The sequence below is a fragment of the Emiliania huxleyi genome (genome assembly GCF_000372725.1).
Source record: "Emiliania huxleyi CCMP1516 unplaced genomic scaffold EMIHUscaffold_894, whole genome shotgun sequence".
In the NCBI taxonomy this organism is placed as follows: domain Eukaryota; phylum Haptophyta; order Isochrysidales; family Noelaerhabdaceae; genus Emiliania; species Emiliania huxleyi.
Genome location: NW_005195346.1, coordinates 2,750 through 12,972, shown reverse-complemented (window position 1 = coordinate 12,972; position 10,223 = coordinate 2,750). Strand labels below are relative to the sequence as shown.

At 66.7% G+C, this 10,223-nt stretch overlaps 2 protein-coding genes across 2 annotated transcripts; one reads left to right on the top strand and one right to left on the bottom strand.

The window, feature by feature from the left end:
* Nucleotides 1–527: 527 nt before the first annotated feature.
* Nucleotides 528–2,324, top strand: EMIHUDRAFT_250255 (hypothetical protein; the record flags this gene model as incomplete). Its single annotated transcript, XM_005757911.1, has 5 exons — nucleotides 528–569; nucleotides 720–1,081; nucleotides 1,219–1,281; nucleotides 1,365–2,028; nucleotides 2,232–2,324. The coding sequence occupies 5 exons, from the start codon at nucleotides 528–530 to the stop codon at nucleotides 2,322–2,324; spliced, it is 1,224 nt and encodes a 407-aa protein (XP_005757968.1).
* A 3,338-nt stretch (nucleotides 2,325–5,662) lies between these two features.
* Nucleotides 5,663–6,800, bottom strand: EMIHUDRAFT_372448 (hypothetical protein; the record flags this gene model as incomplete). The annotated part of the gene is made up of 1 exon (XM_005757910.1): nucleotides 5,663–6,800. A coding segment is annotated over exon 1 (1,019 nt), but the record flags the coding sequence as incomplete, so codon positions are not given.
* Nucleotides 6,801–10,223: the final 3,423 nt, after the last annotated feature.

Here is a 10,223-nt window from a genome sequence, read left to right as displayed (position 1 = left end):
GTTTAAAAATTTAAAAACCAGGGGGGCGGGGAAAGGGTGATGGCCCCTGGGGTTTAACGTGCCCTATACCCCCCAAATCGGGGGAGGGACCTCCCTCGGGACTTTTTTTTTTCAAAAAAAAATAAACGGTTGCCCCCGGGCGGGAAAAACAAAACTTTTCCCAATCCCAAAAACGGGGATCTGGGGCACCCCAAACGGACAAAACTCCCCAACGGACAAAAAACAAAAAAATTTGTTTTTCCGGGGATTTGTTTTGTTTGGGTTCGGACACGGGACACCCCTGTTCGGCTCCCCTTCCACTGGGAGGACGTTTTCTTTTTTCGCTCTTCTCTCTTTTCCCTATCAGGCTTTTCTTTTTCGGGTTCCCGCCCAAATAAATTCCCAAAACCCTTGGTTTTCAAAATCTTCGGGGGGCCCCCGTCCCCCGCCGACTTGTGGGGGGGACAGGGTCTCTCTCGCTCTCCACTTCCACGTGGGAAATCGGACCGCTGCCGCCGCGTCCCGCCGCGCCACAGGCGCCGTCTCTGATGTCGAGGCTGAACCACGGCACACCGAGGTCGCGGAGCAACGTACGGAGCAGCGTGCTGAGCGTGCGTGTCCCCTCACCTCCTGCGGCACGGAGCCGGAAGCCTCCTCCTCGCCCCTCGGCCGGCATAGCCAGCTCCTCCGCGCAGCGCAACCGGGCGAGGGGCCGCCTGCGACTCCCCCCGCCGCCCGAGGGCTCCTTCACGGCCGAGGGGCCGCAGCTCTCCTCGCTGCGGGAGGACGAGCAGGTCTCGCTGCCCTACCCTTCTGCGGACTGGGAGAGCGAGTCGGGCAAGGAGGCGTGGGCGGCGAGAGGGAGGCGGGTCATGGTGGCCTTCTTGCTGTCGGCGCCGCTCCTGCTCACGCTGCTGCTCCCAAAGTCGATTGACGAGCAGCACAAGCTCAACCACGCGACCGTGGCGGCGGCCAACTACATTGGCGACGCCTCGTTTGCGCTGACCGGATCGCTAGCGGCGGGCATGGAGGGGATGGACCTGCTCGGATGCATCATCGTCGGCTTCATCACCGCCCTCGGCGGCGGCACGCTCCGCGAATTGTTCCTTGGCAAGACGCCCATCTTTTGGCTGCACGACGAGGCGGCCGCCTAGCACCGCCGCTCGCAGCTCCTGGCACCTCTCGCCAGCACACCCCTCCTCCCAGCTTAACCCCCTCCCCACAGGCGGCTTGCCGGAGCGAGTACTTTTTGTGCGTCGGCACGTCGACGCTCGCCTTTTTCCTCTGGCCCTCGCTCTCGCGGTGGCGCTGCCACTCGCTTCCTTCCCTGCCCTCCCCGCCCCGCCCCCGCCCCTCAGCGTCGCCTCCCGCCCCGGCCGCGCAAGGCGCCTCAAGCTCACCACCGCCGATGAATGGCTCTTTTGGACCGACACCGTCGGCTTGGGCGTCTTTGCCGCGAACGGAGCCCTCGCCGCCGCCGTGCTGACGCCGCGCATCCACGGGGTGGCGTGCGCCTGCTGCGGCATGTTCTCCGCGACATTCGGAGGGCTCACGCGCGACGTGCTGCTGGGGCGGCCTCCCAGAATCCTCTACGCCGAGGCCGACCTGTACGCGACGCCCCCCTTCATCGGCGGCCTCGCCACCGCGATGCTGGTGCGCATGGACCCGGAGCGGGAGGCCGACTCGGTGATGCTCGGCTTCTTCGTGACGGTGCTGCTGCGGGTGCTGGCGTACAACGAGCCGGTCCGGCTGCCCGTCTTCCCCGCCTCCGCCATCTACTCTGTCGATCAGCGGCAGAAGAGCCGCTTCTTTGGCGAGCCGTCCACGGCGAGGCAGGCGAGCCGCTGGCTCTCAAACGCGTCGGTGTACGACTCGACGGTCTACGACTCGATGGTCAGCTCGGTGTGCGACGCGGTGATGGCCAAGGCGGGCCAGTCGTCGCGCGCGTCCTTTGTGCCCTCGACCTTCCGGCAGCCTCTCGCGCCCGACGCCGCCAGGGGGAGGGAGTCGAGGTGCCACCTCAAGGGCGCCATCTCTGCGGTCCAAGCGGTGAACAAGGCGCGCGCGCGCGCGCGCCGCCCCCCGACGCCCCAACCGCGAGCGCCGCCCCCACCGCCCTCTGAGCTGACACGCCCGCTCGCCCGCAGTTGCGCCGCGGGCTGGCCTCCTGCCCCGAGCACGAACCAGCCGAGCCGACGGACGCGGTCCCGCCCTTCATCTCTGGACCCGGGGCCTTGGGGGCCTTGGTGTAGGGCGCGGTGGCGTACAGCGGTACAGGAGGGGTTGCGCGGGGTGGGATCCGGGGCGAGCTGTGCTGTGGAAGCTACATCGTTGCCGCTGCTTAAGCGGGGGTTTAAAAGGAAGCGCATTGAGATCGGGCGCTGCGCCCCTAATAACGGCAGTATTGGACAATTTGGAGAAACCAACGGCGCGGAACCCAGCGACGCATGCCGGCGAGGCCGATTTTCTTAAATGGTCTTAAAAGAGGGACCCCCCGTGCCTGCAATCTCTTAAATGGCAAGTTAAGCCCCCAAACCTCCTCGTTTCTTAAAAGGTCTTAAAAAATTCGGCCCTCAGAACCCTAGCCCGTACTAGCCTAGGCCCTAGGGGTCCCCTAAGGCGCGCCGCGACACAGGACGTCCGACGCGTCTCTCGCTTTTTCAAAGACCTTGTTATTGAGAAGGAAATACGTCGTGTGGCGCTGTGCGCTGGTTCACATGGTGTCATGAGATCCTCCCCGTTTCATTCGTCCGCCACACACGGCCGCCCGCCTCCGACACGCGCCCGCGAGCCCCCCGCCGAGACGCTCCGCGCCGCGGTCCGGCCACGTACACGAGGTGACTTGGACCACGCTGTGGAGGCTGGTGAAATAAATTCTGCAAAGGGGTGTGAACGGAGAGAGCAAACTCCTGGCAGCTCCCACAGCCGAAATGTGCGCCAGCTGCCCGCTCACCTGTGTCACGCCGCCGCGCACGCACCTTGCTATGTGCTCGCGCGAGCTCCCGCCCGAACCTCCAGCTCGGCGTCCCACTGCTTGGGAGCCGATCGCTTTTCCTCGGCGCTCGCGTCGAGCCGAGCTCTCGGCACTCTACGGCGGGCGTCGCTGTGCGGGGCGCCCGTTTCCTGCTGGCCCGAGCGGAAAGCTCCACGCGCCCGCGCGAGCTCCCGGCCGAGCCTCCAGCTCGGCGTCGCACTGCTGAGGAGCAATTTGTCGTCCGTCGGTGCTCTCGAGGAGCCGAGCTCCTTGGCCTGCGGCCGGCGACGCTGCAGGACGGCGCGCGCGCACCCCCCCCTCCCTCACCCGCGCGCTCTTCCGCGGTCGGCGCACACGCACCCCTCGCCCCGGCGCTCTTCCGCGGCGCAGCCCCCCCCCCCCCCCCCCTTGATCTCGAGGCGAGAGAACGAGCGCGCCGTCCTCTGGGGACGCGCCGCCACGCTCTTCCTTAGGTCGTCCTCCGAGATATCGGTGCCGGACCGGCGGGGCGGGGGCGGGGCGGCGTCGGAGCAAGTGTCTCGGCCGTCGGTCGACGGAGCGGCGACCCGCGAGCACGCTTCGTCGGCGCCCGACGAGGGTGGTGCCGCTGTCGCTCTGCCGCGTGCGCAGGCGTGCGCAGGCGTGCCGAGGTCTCGCGACGGCACTCAGCCCGAGCCCCTCCGGGCGCTCGATCGTATGCTCGTGGAGGCGTCGCGCGGCCGCAGTCTTCGCAGCGGCGGCCGCCGCTGCGGTGGATGCGGGCCAGAAAGAAGGCCGCGCGCGCGGCCAGGGGCCAGGGCTGGCTCTGGCTCGGGCGAGGGCGATCCCGGTTGTCCCTCTGCGGGCGCCTCTGGTCATGCCCGCTTGCTCGACGGCTGGGTTGTGCGTGCGCGCGACTCTCGAGTCGTCGGCGAGTAGTGTGCGCGGGCGGTGGGTGCCGTGGAGATTAGGGGAGACGTCGCTTTGAGCTGCGGGTAGCGGGACCGGGAGATGTTGGGAGATACAGACACGGCGGTACGGTGTCTGGAGTAACATCTCAGAGGTTGAGCAGCGCAGGGGGTGTGCACCTGCCCCCCCATCTCCGGTCCAACGAGTAGAAACATGTTTCCAAAAAGCAGCTACGCCCCGACACGACGACGAGACTCACTCCCCTGGTCGCACACGCTCCCCGACACTCGCAGCAAGCAGCAAGGATCGGGCGGGAGAGGAATTAGCTCAGAGAGACACGCACTCATACACACTCACACACACACACACACACACACACACACACACACACACACACACACACACACACACACACACACACACACACACACACACACACACACACACACACACACAGAGAGAGAGAGAGAGAGAGAGAGAGAGCGAGCGAGCGAGCGAGAGAGCGAGCGAGCGAGAGAGAGAGCGAGAGTACAGTACAGTGATCAACAGAGACCCCCACCCACACGCCGCGCAGTGTGGGAAGCGACGACGAGACTCACTCCTCGCACTCGCAGCACGGATCCAACGGGAGGAACGAGGGGCCGCCCAGGCAGCCCCCGGGGCACGCGCAGCCGTTACGGTGCGCGTCCTGCCCGCCGCCCGGCATCGGCGCATCCTCCGCCGCCGCCGGGGCCGGCGGCTCGCCCGGGATTGGCGCGTCCGTCATCGGCGCGCCCGTCATCGGCGCGCCCGGTGGCGCGCCCGGCATCGGCGCATCGTCCGCCGCGGACCGCGGCGGCCCATGCGCCCCACAGTAGGGCACGGCCACGCCGGGCGTCGCCCGCAGGAACGCGGCAAAGGAGTCGTGGTCGAACGTGCCCTCCATGATGGCGAGCCGCGTCGCCGCGTGGGGCGGGCGGTTGATGGCGTCGACGACGACGACGCCCCACGCGTGCTTGACGGCGTCAGCCTGCTCGAGCCCGCGCAGCCACTCCGCCGCGTCCTTCGCGGTGCACTCGTTGTACGACGACGTGCGGGCGGCGAGCATGCGCCGCATCGCCAAGTAGTCGCAATCGCTGCAGCCGGCGCGCTGCACCACGGGCGGCAGCGTGTAGCGCGTCACGGCCGGGAGGTGCTGCGCCGGGAAGCAGAGGGCGTCGCTGCACGCCGGGCAAAGGGCCAGGTGGCGGAGCGCGAGCCCCGCGCGAGTGCGCCGCGAGTGCGCGAGAGCCGCCGCTAGGCGGCGGTAGCTCTCATAGAGAGCGCCTGCGGGCTGCTGCTCGCGCAGCGCCACCTCGAACGCGAACTTTGCGTCCGCGACGAGCTGCGGCGCGTGCGGCGCCTCGCCGTGCGCCTCTGCGTCCGCCTCGCGCAGCGTCAGCGCGACGCCGCGCCGCGCGCCGAGCAGCCGCGCGCGCGTCAGCCAATGCGACGGCCAGCACTGCGGCAGCAGCAGCTCCAGCCCATCGGCGCCGCGCCAGGGCTGCTGCTTGAGCTTTGGGTCGGCGCGCCATTGCGGCGGCTTGGGGAGGCACTGCCGGTACCACAGTAGCAAACGCGCGTCGAGCTGTTGCGTGGACAGCGAGTCCGGGTCGCACGAGAAGGCGTTCGGGTCAGCGTACGGGCCCTCCATCGCAGCGAGCTCGTAGTGCATTTCAGCGCCCATGCTCGGCGGCCTGTGATCGCCGCCGTACGTCTGCAGGAGCCGCCGCACCTCGCGGACGATGGTCCTGTTGAAGGCGATGGTGATGTTGTCCTTCTCGACCGCCTCCGTCGCCTCCCCCTCGCCCAGCGGCTTGTCCGCCGTTTGGTACGCGTCCTTCGTCTCGACGGTGCCTCCGTCGGCCGCGTCGAGAACGCCCAGCAAGGCATCAGTGGCGATGGATAGCGTGCGCGCTGACGCCTCGCGAGCCGCCTCCCCCTCCCCCTCCTCCTCGCCGTCCTCCAGCTGCTCGAACAGCCGTGCAGCCGTCTTTTCTGCCTGCGCTCGGCGCACCGCGATCAGCTCCTCCTCCGCCGCCGCGCCCTCCGAGGCCTCCGCCGCCGCCGCGGCGGCGGCGGCGGGCGACGGCGTCGCGGTGGCGGCGGCGGCAGCCGCAGCCTTGCTCTCCGCCCGCTTCGCCGCCTCCCGCAGCCTCTTGTGGCGCGTGGCGCGCGCGGTTTTGGCTTGCCCGGGTCGCTTGGGGTCAAACTCGATGGTCTCGATGCGCCAGTGGTGACGCGCGTAGGCCTCGCCGAGCGCGCGCACGACCCTTGCCCACAGCTTGCACTCCGCCTCGACGTCGCCCTGGAAGTGTGGCACCCTGTGCCACGGCCGCTCCGGGTTGTCCTTCTCGAGCTCCCGGTCGTAATCCTCGTGGCGCGCGGCAAGGACGGCGCGCCAGCGCTGCTCCGTCTGCGCAGGCCGGGGCCGCTCGACCATGAGCGCGTCCATCTCGACGTCCGCGTTCTCCTTCTCGCCGCCGCCGCCGCCGGCGAGCGGCTTGCGCCGGCGCCGGCGGCCGGACGCCGCCGCCGGCGCAGGTGCGGGCGGAGTCGCGCGCCCCGTCTCGTTGTCGGGCGACTCCTCGCCGCCGGCGGCGTCGGGTGCGGCGACGTCGGCCTGCGAGTCGCGAGGGCGGCCTGCACCGGCGGCGGTCCGCAACGTCTCGCGGCGCGCCGCCAGCCACGCCGTGAACTCATGGGCGATGTCGCTGTCGTCGGGCGGCTGGTACAAGCTCGGCTGGATGTGGTCCATGAAGGCCTCCATCTCGGCCGCGGTCACGTCGTCGGGCGCGTCGACGGGCTGCAAGGCCGTGGACCGCACGGCGGGGCGGCTGCGCCAGGACTGGCGCGTCGCTGACGACGAGCCGAAGCAAAAAGGGCTGCACGACGGCAAGCCCGGCTGCATTCTCGCGCCGGGACGGCGATCCTGGTCGAGCACGAGACGCCGCCTGCTTTTGCGGTCGTTTCTTTTCTTGATTCCGTTTGTTGCAAACGGAATCAGTTGCAAAACCCTGAATAAAAAAACAAAACGCGAAAATCCCCTTTGCAGCCAAGCCTACCGGGCACCTAATAAATAAATAAAACGGACATCCCAAGCTAGGGCTGGGTCGAGGACAGACACGTCCCCACCTTTGCAGGATTTTGCAAAAGCGAGGGGGGAGGGCGCATCGCCGCGTGGAGAGGGCTGGGCACAGGGCACAGGGGATCTCTCTCGCATAGGATACACACGCGGGGGCACGAGGGCAGGGCTGGGCGCCCTATTTGTGGGGCTGGTGAGCTTGCCTGCGGCGAGGGCGGGGCGAATATATGTATTTTCTTCTTTTGCCATCCGTCCGAGAAGACTTGACAGAGACATGCGTAACGGGAGGCTCGCTGGCTTTTTGCGGCTTTTTGGACGGCTTTTTTGGATTCTCCCGCCCTCCCACCCCTCTCTTGGTTTTTTTTTGCCATCCGTCCGAGAAGACTTGAGACATATGCCTGGAGCGGAATAGGGATGCTCAACCGCTCCACGCCACGCCGCTTGCGGCGGTCCTATTCTCAGCCGCCGCTGTGGCAAGCGTGTTGTTTTTTTCCACGCTGTCGGCTTGACTTTCAGTCCCAGAGACATGCGTGGAGAGCTAGCGGCCGTGCGGAAGGACGCAGAGGCGAGGGCGAGCGCAGCGGCCAGCGCGCGCGCACACGCAAAGGAGCTGACTGCTATGCGGCTCGGATCCGATGAGACTGCGTCCTCGCCAGACGACGTGCCAGACGACTCCTCGGACGCCTCGTCCGTCTTCAAGGTCGAGCACCACATGGCAGCCGAGGCCAGCCCAGCCGACCTGCGTCGCCGCGAGCAGGCTGCCACCACAACACACCCTTTCCCCCCAACCTCCGCTTTGAGAAACACCACCTGCGCCTGCGCAGGCGCTACGGAGAAGGGAGGCGACCGTTGCCGCGAGAGAGGCGGCGCTGCGACGACGAGAGGCTGCCAGCGCCAGCGGCGACAGCCAACGAGTCGCATCGTCGCACGCCGCAATCGTGCAGGCCCTCGAGTGCGTTAGGCGCAACCTCCGCACCGCTGACCCGCTGTAGACCCGAGCCCGTGCCGCTGCTGTGTTCGGCCGAGCCGCTGGCAATCTGGCACCCCGGCTGCGTGCGCGGCCGTCGCATAGTGTATACGCGCAGGATGGGGCGGCTCTTTGGCTGCCTGTCACAAATGTTTCCCCCGGCCTCGCTCCTTCGCGGTACGTGTACGTGTCATCCACACCACTGGTCACACACGTGCGTCGACGTGAGGAGCGGCTAGAGATGTAGAAATCTAGAAAAGGCCCCAGCACACAGACCGCACTATCGGGCGGCCAATCTCCTTACGCAAGACCACTTCAAGGTCTTGCCTCTTGGCTCTTGGCAAGACCCAAGACGCAAGAGGCAGATCGCGCGAGATGAATCATGAAAGCAACAGCAGAGGGTCGGCCCTGGATGTGAGGTTACCGACTGCACTCCAAGTGCTCCAAGCAGGTGTGTTCGCCGATGTGGCTCTTCACCTCTTGCCAGTGCCACGGACTTGCTGTGGTCTGTCCTTTCGAGAGGCTTTTGGGCCTAAACGCTAAACATTGGCCAAGGTGCAGAGAGAGAGAGAGAGAACAGACAAACCAAACGAGGGATGGGAGGAGGACAAGGTCCCCACCTGCACGAGCAGGATCTTGGAGAAGGACGATCAGGGACACAGGGGAACGGGAGCGGGGAGCGCATCGCGACAAGGAGGGGGGCTGAAACAGAAGAAACAGGGTCCACACACACGACAGGGTCCCACAGGGATTCCGGGATTCCTCTCTCGTGTAGGACAGGTTGCACTCGGCGGCACGGGGGCAGGCGCGGGCCTCCTACTGGTTGCGCTCTCCTAGTTCTCCTGCTCCTGACAAGGGACAGCGACCCAGCAAGGATTTGAGGAGGAGGAAGGTATTTTTTGTCGCGAGCCTCGAACACGTGTTGTGCAAGGCTCTCGACTTGAGACGTGCGCCCGCGGTGGCGCCTAGCCCCTGTTGACCCCCTGCCTGTGACGCAGCGCCGTCACGCGAGTAGCTAGAGATGTAGAAATCTAGAAAAGGCCCCAGCACACAGACCGCACTATCGGGCGGCCAATCTCCTTACGCAAGACCACTTCAAGGTCTTGCCTCTTGGCTCTTGGCAAGACCCAAGACGCAAGAGGCAGATCGCGCGAGATGAAAGCAACAGCAGAGGTCGGCCCTGGATGTGAGGTTACCGACTGCACTCCAAGTGCTCCAAGCAGGTGTGTTCGCCGATGTGGCTCTTCACCTCTTGCCAGTGCCACGGACTTGCTGTGGTCTGTCCTTTCGAGAGGCTTTTGGGCCTAAACGCTAAACATTGGCCAAGGTGCAGAGAGAGAGAGAGAGAACAGACAAACCAAACGAGGGATGGGAGGAGGACAAGGTCCCCACCTGCACGAGCAGGATCTTGGAGAAGGACGATCAGGGACACAGGGGAACGGGAGCGGGGAGCGCATCGCGACACGGAGGGGGGCTGGGTAGGGTTCACCCACACGACAGGGTCCCAGGGATTCCGGGATTCCTCTCTCGTATAGGACAGGTTGCACCCGGCGGCACGGGGGCAGGCGCGGGCCTCCTACTGGTTGCGCTCTCCTAGTTCTCCTGCTCCTGACAAGGGACAGCGACCCAGCAAGGATTTGAGGAGGAGGAAGGTATTTTTTGTCGCGAGCCTCGAACACGTGTTGTGCAAGGCTCTCGACTTGAGACGTGCGCCCGCGGTGGCGCCTAGCCCCTGTTGACCCCCTGCCTGTGACGCAGCGCCGTCACGCGAGTAGGCGCTCTTGGACACCATGCTGCGCATCCTCACGCTCTCGCTGCTGCTGGCTCTCGGCCTCGCCGAGGAGGGCGAGCAGAAGGTGAGCGCGCCAGCGGGCGCCACCCCGCGGCGCTGAGAGAATCCTCCCCTTGCGCGCCGGCGCGTGGCCCGCCAGCCGGCTAGACGCCCGCCGTCCCGCCCCCTTAGGTCGACACGGTCATCGGCATCGACCTTGGGACCACCTGTGAGTCTCCCCACACCGCCCGCGCCGCCCTCTGCGCGCGCGCTCTGTGCGGAGGCTGTCAAAGTCGGCCCGCGGGCACTGGACCACGGCCCTCCGCCCGCCAGTCAGCCAGTCCGCCCGCCCGCGCTTACGTGACGCGACGCGCCCGCGCCTCCTCCCTCCGCCGCCGGCCCTCTCACCCTGCTTGCGCCGCCCTTTGCAAAGACTCGTGCGTCGGCGTCTACAAGAATGGCAAGGTTGAGATCATCGCCAACGACCAGGGTAACCGCGTGACGCCGTCGTACGTCGCGTTCGCGGACGCCGAGCGGCTGA